General features: G+C 50.2%; 1 protein-coding gene across 13 annotated transcripts in view; it reads left to right on the top strand.

Moving 5' to 3' along the window:
- The window catches only part of EPS15L1 (epidermal growth factor receptor pathway substrate 15 like 1), a 107,185-nt gene that overhangs the window by 55,504 nt on the left and 37,488 nt on the right, over window positions 1–14,193 (top strand). For 11 of the 13 annotated variants that reach the window (XM_028499024.2, XM_007104982.4, XM_007104978.4 and 8 more), the window contains 4 exons: window positions 1,319–1,391; window positions 7,607–7,768; window positions 8,310–8,507; window positions 10,036–10,200. In XM_028499024.2, the coding sequence (XP_028354825.1) occupies window positions 1,319–1,391; window positions 7,607–7,768; window positions 8,310–8,507; window positions 10,036–10,200 (598 nt within the window). The remainder of the gene's footprint in view (window positions 1–1,318; window positions 1,392–7,606; window positions 7,769–8,309; window positions 8,508–10,035; window positions 10,201–14,193) is intronic. The other 2 variants (XM_007104981.4, XM_007104979.4) reach the window with 1 other exon arrangement.

The following is a 14,193-nucleotide window of genomic DNA, read 5'->3' as shown; positions in this document are numbered from 1 at the left end:
GGAGGGGCAAGGAGGTCTCTGGGGTCTCTCGTAAGGGCATTAATCCCATTCCTGCAGGCTCCACACTCATGACCTAAGCATCTACCAAAGGCCCCACCTCCAAAACCCATCACATTGCGGGGTTTGGGTTTCAACATATGAATTTGTGGGGGGCAGAAACAGTCAGTCTCTAAGGAGGAGAGCAAGGCTGGTTGCTGCCCCGGGGGAGCTGTTTGCAGCTGAGGAGACAGGCAGGGCCCCACCAAGCCGTGGTGTGCACAGTGGCCAGCCACAGCCTCCTGTGAGGGAGTAGCTGGGGGCAGCTGCTGGGCCCAGAGACCCTCACTGCCGCGTCTTGCTGCCAGCCCTCTGGACTCCTCACCCAACTTTGCATAACTCCCAACTCCTCACCGTGGCTCCCCCATCCGAGCTATGCCTTCCTGTTCCCATCGCCTAGAATGTTTTTCCATCACATATTCTATTCATAGGCCATGTCCTCAGAGTCCTTCTCTGGTCATCCTATGCAGGACAGTGCACACCCCCTTTCCTTATCCCATTGGATTTCCCTTCATGGTACTTAGGTTGTGTGCCTTTGTGTGTTGATTTGTCTCCTGTCTCTCTCACTGGCCTGTGAGCTCCGTGAAGGCAGGGCCTCTCTCCGTGTGTCCTCGTGTCTTCAGCACTCAGTCTTCTGAGCAGTTGTTGCTCACCATTCGTGAGCGAGTGTACATAGGATTTAGAGAATGTATTCATTTTCTCTTGCTGTGTATGGAATGGCTTAAAACAGCACAAATCTATTAGTGCACAGCTCTGTAGACCAGGAGTCTAGATGGGCTTAACTGGGCTTCTTGCTCAGGGTCTCACAAGGTTTAATTCAAGGTGTTGTCCAAGTAGGGGGGGATCTGAATCGAGTTCCTCAAAGTTGGGGGTCTGGGGTCTGCTTTCCGTGCTGTGTGGCCAGGGGCTCATTCTGCTCTGAGAGGCTGCCCGGTGCCGCCTCTCTCGTGACCCCTCCATCTTCAAGGTCAGCAGGGGCACGTCCAGCCCTTCTCACCCTGGGCATTACTTTGACATTCTCTGCTTTAAAAGGCTTGCATGGCCATGTTGGGGCAAAGCCTCATGGCTTCCACAGGTTCGACCCACACTTGTAGGGGAGGAGGTCAGGTAGGGCAGATGGTCACTGGGGGCGTTCCTATACTTCTGCCCCCACTGAGTGGGGTCAGCCCGGGTGGGTTTCTATGAGATGGATGGGATTGGGTCTTGAGAAGTTGGGATACTGGGGGAATGGTCAACTCATTCACTCTATCTGTGCTTTCATGAACTATTTTTAAACACACAGAGAGAAATACTCACTGGAACAAGACATTAGAGAAAAGGAAGAGGCAATCAGACAGAAAACCAATGAAGTACAGGTAAGCACATGGCAGGTTTTGGTGGGATCAACCTTGTGTCAAACGCAGTGCAGGGAGTTCCCAGCAGTGATGGTGGAGCAGGGCAAAGGGGAGGCACCGATGCACTCATTGGAAACTTGAGCTTTGGGGGGCTTCCAAGTGATTTTTTTTTTTTAGTTTCCTATACCGTAAGTAGTGGATTTTTAAAAAGTTGAGATGTAGGGCTTCCCTGGTGGCGCAGTGGTTGAGAGTCTGCCTGCCGATGCAGGGGACACAGGTTCGTGCCCCGGTCCGGGAAGATTCCACATGCCGCGGAGCGGATGGGCCCGTGAGCCATGGCGGCTGAGCCTGCGCGTCCGGAGCCTGTGCTCCGCAACGGGAGAAGCCACAACAGTGAGAGGCCCGCGTACCGCAAAAAAAAAAAAAAAATTGAGATGTACAATTCATATAACGTAAAATCTACTGTTCTAAAGTATACAGTTCAGTGGTGTTTAGTATGTTCAGTGTGTTGCTTAACCACCACCTCTGTCTAGTTCCAGAACATCTCCATCACACCAAAAGGAAACCCCGTCCTCATTAGCCGTCTCTCCCCATTCCCCCTCCCAGCCCCTGACAGCCACGAATCCACTTTCTGTCTCTATGGGTTTGTCTGTTCTGGACATTTCATATAAAGGGAATCATACAACATTCGGCTTTTTGTGTCTGGTTTCTTTCACTCAGCCTGAAGTTTTGAGGTTCAGACAGTGATCTCTAACCTGTTCTCAGGACAGTCCTGCTTGGAGAGTCTCCTTGTGGGTGGTGGTGACAGCGACACTGGGGGTCTGACTGCTGGGGCCCAAACCTGGCTCTCCTTATTAGCTGTGTGACCTTGGGCAAGTTACTTAACATCTCTAGGCCTTGCGTGACGTTGGTAGTGAGTGGTCTGCCCTCCTGGGCGGTGGGCTGGAGCATGGGGTCTGGCATGTGCTCAGCACTCACTCGTCATCTGGGCAGAGGGAGGCTGTGCCAGAGCGAAATGGTCAGTGCCTGGGAGCTGCACCCTTGAAGAGACATCGGTTCCGAGATGTCTCAGGTCTGAATGAATAGAGACGGCTCTGCCATGGTGAGGAGACTCGAGGTGTCTTTGGGGCTCTGAGCGTGTGGCTGAGCTGTGCCGCTGGGCCTGACAGTCTCTGCGTGGGGCTTCGAGTGCTCCGAGCTCAGAGCCGGGGAAGGAGGAGCGAGGCTGAGCAGTCAGCGCTGCAGCCCCCATGGCTCGGCCGGGGGACTGTGGGTGGGTGGCTCAGCCTCCCGGCCTCCGTCTTCCCACCTGGCAGTGAGGATCAGCGCCAAGAGCAGCATCTGCCGCCGTGCGCACCGCCTGAGTGGCTGGTTCTCTCTGGGCCACCTCCTAGGGCAGTGACCTGAGCCAGGCCAGGGGAAGCAGCACCTGACTCAGTCAGGCTCATGGGGTGCTGGGCGGCCCTCTTTCCCCCTCCCCTGAGCCTATCCGCAAAGGGGCTGTAGGATTCCATGAGATACCCAGTGGACAGATGGCACGCAGTGCCTGCCCACCGGCTGCGGGAAATGTCCTCTGTCCTAGCTGCCGTCCGCAGGTGGGGTAGGGTGGATGCTTTGGGACTCTCATTGGTTCACATTGTGCAGTGTCCAGGCTCTTCTTTCCTGGCTTCTCATTGTACACGCTGGCATCGGGGGTTGGGCCTTAGATGGTCCCCTGGAATGTTTTGGATCAGAAGGCAGGGAACAGACTGCCTCTATCATCATGGGTTTTTTTTGTTTGTTTGTTTTTTGTTTTTGTTTTTTTTTGCTCAAATGAGTTGCATCATTTATATGACCACAGGTGAAGTGACTCTATTTTTCTGGGTGTTTTTGTATGTTCATCCTGTCATTTTATTCTCACCTCAGCCCTCTGATTTCCACCCATGTCCTAGAACTGACCCCTCAGACACAGTTCCCTGTCACCCGTATCACCTCACCCCCATCCTTTCAGCTGTTTGGTGTGGTGGCGCTGGCCTCATCTTCCCTTTCACCTTGGCTCTGGCCCGGCTGGCCACGTGGGTCCCTGGGCAGTTCTCCCTCCCGTTGTGTCTGGGTCTCTCTGCACGAGCTCTGGTTTGCATTCCCAAAGCTGGGGATCAGGGTGCTGTGATGTCCTTTGGCTTCAGGGAAACCAGTCACCGGGTCTCTGGCACCTGCTCCTGGGCGATTCTCAGAAAGCCATTGGGTTGCTGTGATGTCTGGAGGTGCTTTCCCCTCTGGTCTGTGGCAGGCTCAGCAAGGCCACCTGGAACCCTCGCTGCTGGGCTCTGACAGTGCACTCCTGCAGCCTTTGAGATCCTGGGGTCCGTGTGGGCCCCAGTGGCCCCTCAGAGCTAGAGGGGGCCCAGCTCCAGCCAGGCCAACCCCTGTTCCATGGGAGCATCACGTGTACTCCAACCAGGACAGGCCTCTGCTGTAGTGTGATGGCAGCTCCTTGGTCAGGGACAGAACACTATATATATTTTAAAGCTCCCCTGAGAAAACCAGGTTTGATTTTGGTTCCTGCTGCCTTTTCCCAGATGGGTTTGGCCAGGAGATCATGTGCCATGCCTGCCAGCACAGGCTGCAGGTCAGGGCCCAGCGTCGAGTAGAAGGCCTTGGTTCTCAGGTTAGTTTATGTTTAGTTTTAAGCAGTGGGAGCTTCAGCTTCAGCCCCCTCAGTCCTCCCCTTCCCCCTCCTGCCCTGGGGATCTCTCCATTTCCATGGCTACTGTCTTAGTGAGAACCTGCAGCCTCTTTGCCTGGTTTACTGTTTCATTTTGCTTTTGTAACAACAGCTTCACTGAGATGTAATTCACATACTATACAATTCATCCATTTAAAGTGTATAATTCAGTGGTTTTTAGCATATGCAGAGTTGTACAGCCATCGCCACAGTCAGTTGCAGAACATTTTCATCACTCCACAAAGAAACTCCCTACCCATTAGAGATTCCCAGTCCTTCCCCAGCCCTTGGCAACCACTAATCTACATTCTTTTCTCTGGATTTTCCTGTTCTGGACATTTCATATCAATGGGATCACATACTATGTGGCCTTTTGAGTCTGGCCTCTTTTCACTCAGTGTAGTTTTCAAGGCTCATTCATGTTGTTGCATGTGTCAGTGCTTCATTCCTTTTTATGACTGAATAATGCTTCAGTGTATGGCTGTTTTATTCATTGCTTCATTAGTTGATGGTTGTTTGTGATTTTCAACTTTTTAGCTATTGCAAGTAATGCCACTGTGAATATTAATGTGCAAGTTTTTGTGTGGACATATGATTTCACCTCTCTTAGGTGTGTGTGTGTATATATATATATACATTTAAGAGTGAAATTGCAGGTCACAGGGTAACTGTATGTTTAACCCTTTGAGGAATTGCCAGAGTGTTTTCCAAAGTGGCTGTACCATTTTTCATTCTCACTTTCTCCACATCCTCGCCAACACTTGATATTTTCCATTTTTTATTATAGCCTTCCTAGTGGGTGTGGAGTGGTATCTCATTGATGCTGTCCCTAATGTTGATGAGCATCTTTTCACATACTTATTGGCCATTTGTGTATTTTCTCTGGAGAAAAGCTAATTCAGATCCTTTGTCCATTTTTAAATTGGGTTATTTGTCTTTTTATAGCTGAGTTGTAAGAGTTCTTTATATTTTCTAGATAAATTCCCTTATCAGGTAAGTGATTTGCAAATATTATGTCCCCATCTTTGGGTTGTCTTTTCACTTGATGGTTGTACCTGGGCCCTCGGCAATGAAAGTGAGGAGTCCTAACCACTGGACTGCCAGGGAATTCCCTGAAGCACAAAAGTTTAAAATTTTCCAGTTATTTATTCCGTTTTTTTGCTTTTGCTTTTGGTATCATATCCATGAACCCATTGCCAAATCCAAGGTCACAAAGATTTACCACACATCTTCTTCTAAGAGTTTTATAGTTTTAGCTGTTACATTTAGGTCTTTGATCCATTTTGAGTGAATTTTTACATAATGTGTGAAGTAAGGGTCCAACTTCGCTGTTTTGCATGTGGAGGGCCAGTTGTCTCAGAACCATTTCTTGAAGAGATTAATCTTTCCCCCACTGAATGGTCTTGGCACCGTTTTCAAAAATCAGTTGGTCATAGACATGTGGATTTATTTCTGAACTCTCAGTTCTATCCCAGTGATTTCTGTCTTTCCTTAGGCCAGTATCACACTGTCTTGATTACTGTTGCTTTGTAGTAAGTTTTAAAATCGGAAAGTGTGAGTCCTCCAATCTCGTATTTTTCAAGATTGTTTTGGCTATTCTGATGAGATCGGGCCCATTCAGCGTGGTATGGCCATAGACTGTTTTGGCTATTCTGGATCCCTTTCATTTCCTTGTAAATTTTGGAATCTGCTTGTCAGAAGCTGGCTGGCGTTCCAGTGGGGATTGCTCTGAGTCTGTAGGTTGTCTGGGTTTTTTCTGTCTTCTCTTTGCTCAGACACCTCCCCCACTTTGACCCCAGCGTTCTTCCTAACCAGAAGCTGGCGGGTCGTCTTCCCGTGGGCTTTTCCATGGCTAATGGTGGGCCTGACCCTCCTTCCTCCTTCGTCTCCCCCTCCCCCATCACTTGTCCTTCCCTCAGATGTGGCAAACCCACGTTCCCTACTCTGCCATTAGCTTCCTATCAAACATTGTTAGCTCTCCCAAACTTGTTGGACTTGAGATCTGTTCTTAAAGGTCGGGGACAAGGAGACTGGGGAGCAGAGAACCTAACCCCCCAAAATAGCTCAGAGGTGTGTTTTGGCTGTTGAGAGAGGAGAGAGAGAGCCATGATTTTTTTGTCCTCAAAGCAGGGAGAGGGAGACCCTGCACCTCCTTCGAGTTTTCTTCTGAAATGACATCAACCACCAGCAGCCCCAGCCAGCCCTGGGGATTGGCCTCACCACTCCTGTCCTCCCTGACCGCCCAACAGTCCCCTCAAGTCCACCCCTTCCTTTGATACCCATGGCCACAACCTCACCCAGGCTGCCATCACCTCTCCCTCTGTCCCAGCTTGAGTCCCCTCCCCACTGTCAGCCCCATAGGCCATGCTCTCCCCTCCCATCCCATCCCTGCTTTAGTATCTATCTTACAGGTAGATAAGACATCCCATAAGACATTCGCCTGGTTGAAAATGGACGCCTCCTACCCTCCCCTGTCCCCCTAGAGATGTAGTCCATCAACTCCCATGAGGCCTTCCAGAAAGGTCGTGTGTGTGTGTGTGTGTGTAACGAGAGACGTCTGTGCATATTCCCCCCTTCCTGATTGCACAAATGCCACTGTGCCTCACACGTGTGCTCTGCTGCATGCCTCGTTCATTTCACATTATAACTCTGTTACGAGGTGGAGTGTCCCTCAGGGTGGGCTGTGCTGTAAGTCTAGCCAACTCTGCCTGTGGAAATTTGCATTGTTGACAGATTTTGCCATCACAAACATAGCACGTTTTCACTTGGGCCATCCCCCTCTAGGATCCTTTCCATAGAGGTCTAACAGTCGAGTCTGAAGACACCTGCACTGGTCATCTCGTTAGATACAGCCCACGTGGAGGAACTTTAGCAGCTGAGAATCATCATGTCCTCCTCCCATGTTGGTTGTCCGCAGGGGCTTCCTGCTGCAGAAGCCAGTGCCGTCTTTGGCATGGCCTGTGGGGCACGGCCTCTGGTGCTCTCGGCCCGCTTTCCTTTGATCCCGCTGGAGCACGACACCCCCTTCTCTTCGGGGTCCTCTGCGGCCCCATCCACTCTTCACATTCCTGGCTCTTTTCCTGGCTACCACCTGCTCGTCCTTTGGGTCCATCGAAGTGGTGCTTCCTTGAGCTCTTGTCCACCTGTGCAGCATCAGTATGGTCTCCCCATGCCCCCGTGACTCTGACCGACAGTCTGACCCGTGCTATCCCATGTTCGTCTCAGTTCATTTGTGTCTGGGTGATGCCCTTCCCGCCCCACTGATGACCACATGTCACTGGAGAGCTCTTCTTGCCAGGAACCCAGCCCCTCTCCTGGTGCCTGGCCTCTCTTAGGCCATCAGTAAATATTTGCTGAGGGACTTAGTGAGAGATTCAGCTGGGGCTGCCACACTGAGGTGTGTGTGGTATTCCCTGTGGAGTGTGTGGTTTTGTAGGACATCTTGGGGGCTCCAGCCCAGGCTGTGACAGTGTTAGCTTGGACGTGCCCCATGTGAACAAGTCTTGAGTAAATTCATGCCACCCTCCCCTAGGAATTGCAAAATGATTTAGACCGGGAAACAAGCAGTTTGCAAGAGCTGGAAGCTCAGAAACAGGACGCCCAAGACCGCCTGGACGAAATGGATCAGCAAAAGGCCAAGCTCCGAGACATGCTGAGCGATGTCAGGCAGAAGTGCCAGGATGAGACCCAGATGGTAAGTCATCATCCCCCCTCTCCCCGCTGAGCCCAGCAGGGGAAGGAGCCTTCTTACGGACTTCCCTGAGCTCACCATGACCATCTCAGCTCAAGGCTGAGACATCTACTGGTTTAATAGAGTAGTTGAACGTATCATGTGGAAAAGTGTCCAAGTATTTGTGGCCTGACCTTAGTCTCATCCGCCATGTCACATGTGTAAGCGTGAACCCGTGTGTGCACACCGCCCTGACCCATGCCCCACAGCACGGTGTGGGCACGTGTCTCCACTCCCCTGGTGTCTTAGCTGCTTGTTACAAACCAGGGAGTCTGCAGCTTCAGCAGACTGTAAAACCCTTACATCTCCGTCTGAGGCCTCTTGTGGGGACATTCAGCCCCAGGGGACAGACAGATTGCCTATGCTTGTCCCAGGTGTGGAGAGGGGTCCCTGTAAAGGAAGCCAGGCGTCTGGCTTTCAGGCTGGTGTCCTCTTCCCTGGGTCAGCTTGTTTCAAGAACATGAGCCAGAATTCTTCCTCGAAGTCGTGTTTCATCTCATTTCAGATTTCCTCATTGAAGACGCAGATCCAGTCTCAGGAATCCGACCTCAAGTCCCAGGAAGACGACCTGAACCGGGCCAAATCTGAGCTGAACCGACTGCAGCAGGAGGAGACGCAGCTGGAGCAGAGCATTCAGGCTGGGAAAGTTCAACTGGAAACCATCATCAAGTCCCTGAAATCCACACAAGACGAAATCAACCAGGTATCTCCGAGGGGGTGGGGCGGGGCCTGCCACCACTGGCTGTGGCCGGGGGCTTCTGGGGTCTCCTGCCAAGCGGGGTGGCTGCCACGAGTAGAGCAGTCACAGAGGGATGTGCGACCGGCGGTCCCAGGTGTCTGCGCCGCAGTAGTTGTTTTCTTTGCTCTCACCCACCTCCCTTTCTTCTTGTCCGCCTTCATTTAGCCTGAAGGTGAAGTGCTGAGAACCCCCCCAGCGTGTGTTCCACCATCGTGTTGACTTTGGCCTGGTGGTGTCTGCTTTGCCTCACCGGCCTTCCACTTCCCCGCCTGAGGGCACATCATTTTTGAGGAGCGGGCGGGATCTGGGTGAGGACATTAAGTTAACTCATTTGGAGAGAGCCTTCGGTTCAGGATATGCTCTCCCCAGCCTTGGTCCTCGTACAAGCAAGAGGGACAGAGTCCAAGACACCTTCCAGCACCCCTCTGTCCCCACGTATTGATAGTTCGAAGACCAGCACACCGAGGAGGCCCCATCGTCTCAGGAGCATCGCCCCACATGGGCCCCTGTCCAGGCACCCCTCCCTGTCCCGCTCTGGGGTGAAGGCCTTGAGGCCTGTGGCCGCTGCCCACCAGCAGAGGAAGAGCTCTTTTCCTGCTCCCCTGTATGTAACGGCCAAAGGCCTCCTTGCTGGCCCTCGGGTGTCCCACCTACAGAGTGAGGGTGATGTTTGTTTGACCTTGGCAATATCTAAATGCATGTTCGTGCTTCCTTTCTTTTGACTGACTCGATCTCTTTGCTCTTTTTGCCAGTTTATAGGCAAAAGTTGATCACAAACTCAAATCTCAGGGATTTAATACCATATATTGTGCTTTATTGTTAATTAATACCTGTAGGGTTATCGTATGTCTTTTCCCTCCCAGCCTTTGGAGTTTATAAAACATAGATAGGAGCCAAGACATACATGTATGTTAATGATAATGATAATGATATTAAAAATGACAGCTGCTGCTTATTAAGGCCCACCCTGCTGGACACCGCAAGAAGGGTTTTACTCGTCATTTCCAGTGCTCCATCTTGGAGATGAGGAAACAGAGAGGTTAGATCACCAGTGCGTACGAGACAGTTAAGATAAAGCTGGGGTCTGTCTGATGTCACAGATTGCCTTCCTTCCCCTGGCCTCACGTGCCTTCTCCAGGAACAAGGAGGAGCAAATGGGGTAATAAAATCCCACAAAGGAAAGTGACCGCTGAATATCACTTTGAATAGATTGTGAATCTGAATTTTGTCCCATTTCAGTTCGTTCCGAGTCACCAAATTTCTGAATACTTGCCTTTCTCAGGGACCGCCTGGGGCAGCAGGAGGGTCTCGTCTTGGTTTACAAGCAGTCTCTCGTCTCGTAGACATGGCACCAGGGATTGTCTGCTCCATAGATGGGTAATTCAGTTACCAGTGTGAATCGTCCAGGGTTGGATGTTAGGAGAAAAAAATGTGTTGCCTAATACTTTTTTCCTAAACCCTACTTGATGCCGACGATGTCTTTATTGTACAGGCAAGAAGCAAGCTTTCCCAGCTGCACGAAAGCCACCAGGAAGCCCAGAGGAGTCTGGAGCAGTATGACGAGGTGCTCGACGGGGCCCCCGGCGCCAGCCTGACCAACTTAGCAGAGCTGAGCGAGGGCGTCTCCCTGACAGAGAGGGGCGGTTTTGGAGCCATGGTAAAGGTTGAATAAATGTAAATGTAAAGGTCCCTCGATCAGGCCCCACATTGGGATCAGAGAAGGCCCTACCCACTTGATCCAGCACTTGCCAGCCTTGATTCTGTTCAAGTGCAAGGTGTTTCTTGTTTTCGCTGCTGCTCTGCGTGTCCCCACCAGCCCTGCAGCCTGGCGTCCAGGGCCACACTCCATCCTGGCATCTGGGACAAAGCCAAGGATAGGCCTGAATCCTTTCTAAGACCAGTTTGTAAAGACCTCCATCTCCATGAGCTGATCACCCAAATTTGGAGGGCTTCCCAAACTTAACCAAAATTGGATCAACTCTCACACATTGTGAAACCCCACATCCTACTAATTGGGAGGTTGGAGGAATGTGTGTGTGTGTGTGTTTCTGTGTTTCTACAAGGAGCACCTTGAAAATCACACGTATAGGTAAAGATCAAGAACAATGACAGCCCTCCTGGGTGTTGCAGTGTCACCTATGAATTGGCCTCTCTCCTGAAATCTTGGTTATGTTTGAGACTTTGGCACTTGGGTTCAAACCTCATGACCCTGGGGGGGTGCTGGTGAAGGCCCGAGGGGCCGTTGGCCTCTTAGGTTTCTGCAGGCCCTCAGGCTGCTGACATCCAGCAGTGTTACTTTGTCCTTTGTTCCTGCCAGAGTTGGCCGTAGCAGCCCTGAGCCCTGGCGTGTGCTGTTTGCAGTTTATTCTGGCTGACGAGAGTCTTTGTGCATCTCTGTGCCGTTGCGGGAGCCAATGGGACGCTGTTGGTCTCAGTGGTTTCGTTGCGATCTGCTCCCAAAGCCTTTCACCGCGCGCCCTGCCCTGCCGTCTCTCTCCCAGGCTCCTGCTCCTGGCCCTGTTTGCCTCATGGATTCCTTCCCCTCCCTCCTTGTAATAATTCAGCCTCTCTGTCTCCCTTCATGTGAGACTCGGCTCTTTCTGTGCATTTCTTGACACGTTTCTTTTCTCAGTAGCCAAGTACTGAGTCCCAAGGATTTACGGGGAAGCTTACGCCTCCTCCCCCGGATTGCAGAAGACCCGTTGGTGTTCTCATCTGTCTCCTGTCTGGCCGTCACTGCCTCCGCTGCCATTCACGCCCTCCTTTCCTCAGGGAATTGTAAACCAGCGAATTCCGCGTCCGCTCCTGGGCCCATCGTCAGCTGTGTCAGCTTTGTCTAAATAGAGACTGTGAACGTTCCTTCTTGAACCGCGTGAGGCAGAATTTCCTGCTTGGCTTGTCTGTCTCAGAGTGTGTGTTTCAGCTTCATAGCCCTGCTCTTATTCTTCCATCTGTCACTGGTACCCTCACACGGCTCTTGGCTTGCCCTGTTCCGTCTTAGTTCATGGAACAGCTCACTTTTAAACCCTCTCGCAGGCTTTGATAAGATTGGTTTCCTTGGATAAAAAGTTGACAGCGAAGTGGCTGTTTGAAAGCAGCATGGGACTTCCCTCCCCCCTCCCGCCCCCCACAGATTTTTTTACCTTTATTTTTATTCATCTCATTAGCGGGCAAAGTTTACATGATAGTCAATTCATCTTGAAACGTTGACGTCACATATGTTACGTAGAGACTCAAAACCAGTGTTTGAGAGAAAAACTATTTTTATCTTGTTGTACAAATACAGTTTTTAAAGCACTTTTTGGTTTGTTTCCATTTCTTAATAAACACTTTGAAGAGGGCTTTTTGTTTACTCCCGGACATTTCAGGACTGCTCCGGAGGAGAGGGAGCTCTCTTAGTTCTCTTTGAGGGGGATGAAAGTGAGGAGTTTAGTTTCTTGAGAACAAGTGTAACCAAAGAGGTGCATCTAGAACTTTCTAAGTCTGGACGATTTTACTAAAGTTACTAAGTTTAGTGTTAGGCTCACATGATTTTACTTTGTCCGAGACAGCAGGATTCTTAAAGCCATATTTATTTCTTATCTGTCATCCACTGATGAGAATACTAGCCTCTTGTCCTTGGAGTCAGCACTCAGCCAACCGGTCTACTAGAGAGAAGGTAATAAATCATCCCAGACTTTAGTCTCTCCAAGAACTCATCATGAAAGATGGGCTTGTCTGTCACATCCAGCCCCTGGAGTGCTGGAGCCAGTTTTATTGACTCTCCAGAGCCGATTATTAAATAGGAATTTTGTAAGCTGTTACTCACCCTTTGGTAACTGGACGTCAACCATGGTGGGAGTAGCTACACCATGGGAATTGGCAGAGGCTAACAATCAGGGCTTTTTTTTTTTTTTTTTCCCCAGAGCGCTGGTTCACCAGCACACCACTGCCTAGGCCCCATCTAAAGGAAGGAATGTCACAGAATGTCACCTAGATGCCCTTTCAGAGTTGTCATGTCTGTTTCCCGAGAAGTGCAGTAATTAAGACCAGAACTCATTGTTCGAGGTGTTCTCCCTCTGCTCCCCCTGCCACGGGTGGGATCGTTCACCCCGTGCTTGGCTGCTGCACTTGCATCTCCCAAGTGGGCAGATGGCTCCGTGCTCATTGGCAGGAGGTCAGTGGATGGTGGAGTTTACGTCCTCTCTGCACCAGGGGAAATCTCGTTTTCTGCTCTGGATCTGTGAAATGGAATCCAGGCCACCTGTGGTTACCCTAACCACATGAATCCTGCCGGGGTCTTCTTAGGCTTCTCCTTTGAAGGGGAGGGAGCGGTTGCTGCCTCAGGGAAACAGTTGCTCCTGAGAGAGAGATTGCAGACTTGACTTTCCGCTCAGGGGATTGCGGGGCCAGATCCCCCCAGGATCAGTCTCTTCTCTGCCATTGTCCACTGTTATTTGTCAGTCTTCCAAGTGGCAACTGAAAACATTATAAAAACAAAAACAAAACAACACAACCAATTTGTACATCAGTGCTAATTAAAAGCTAAATAGAAGCTTCCACTCCGAGGCCAAGTTGTCATTCTTAACTCACTACTTTATCCACCTCATACATCATCTCTCTCTGTTCTTCTGGAACAGATACATTCCTTCCCCCAGGCTGCAGTGCGAGAGGTTTATTTTCCACACCGGCCTCCTGACTTCCTTAGCTTAGGACTTCTCCGTCACGTTGGTCTGTGTCTCAGAACCCCATTGGGTGCTTGCTGGCGCGGGCATGTCGCAATAGTTAGCAGTACGACGTCCTTACTGAGTCCTTGCCCTACTGCCAGACACGGTGCTTGCAGACATCGGTACTTACTTGCCTAAGAACTGGCTTATTTTCCCCACCTTGGGAAACCCTGTGGTTGGAGGCTCCAGATAATCTTTCTCAGGTAAGGAAAATCGTTCCGTATTCATCAGAGGGCAGGGGTGTTGGTCAGTCCTTCCGAAGCCTTGGGCTTCCTGTTAGCCTGGTACCTCTGAGATCCGTCCTGCTCCCTGAAGTCAACTGGCCCAGGGTGGTAGGAGCCTCGTCAGAAATCCTCCTTTGGCACCTTTGACGTCATTGCCCTGTATTTTCACGGAAGCCCAGCTCTTTAATCATTTGGTTTTGGTCAGTTGGCATAATGGCTGAGTTTGCCAGCCCCGAGGATGCTGACACATTTGCCAGATTCAGTGAGGATGTTGTGCTTTTTAATATCATAGTGAAACCTTCATGTTTTCACTGAGGGTGTGTCTTCATTAACCAAAATATCTCAGTATTTCTAAACCAAGTACACCGTCCCAACGTGTACTGTGAAGCCTCTCCCCAGCCCTTTCAGGTCATTTTCCACTATAAAAACTTGCTCTTCAAAAGCAAGTTTTTTTCCCTTCTGATTTAAATATTCTTGTTTGTTTCTAGAAATAAGCACTTTTTTTAAAAAATGCAAAGTGTTGCATATGCTCTAGTAGTTCTAACTGCATAAGCACTCATTTCCTCTCAGGATGTAAATAGCCAGTATGTTTCTTGGTGTGGAAACGGCATTTTTAATTTTTTTAAACATATTTTATTTATTATTTATTTAACATCTTTTTTGGAGTATAATTGCTTTACAATGGTGTGTTAGTTTCTGCTTTACAACAAAGTGAATCAG

This window comes from Physeter macrocephalus, chromosome 2 (genome assembly GCF_002837175.3).
Source record: "Physeter macrocephalus isolate SW-GA chromosome 2, ASM283717v5, whole genome shotgun sequence".
NCBI lineage: Eukaryota > Metazoa > Chordata > Mammalia > Artiodactyla > Physeteridae > Physeter > Physeter macrocephalus.
This window is presented reverse-complemented; position numbering and strand designations above follow the sequence as displayed.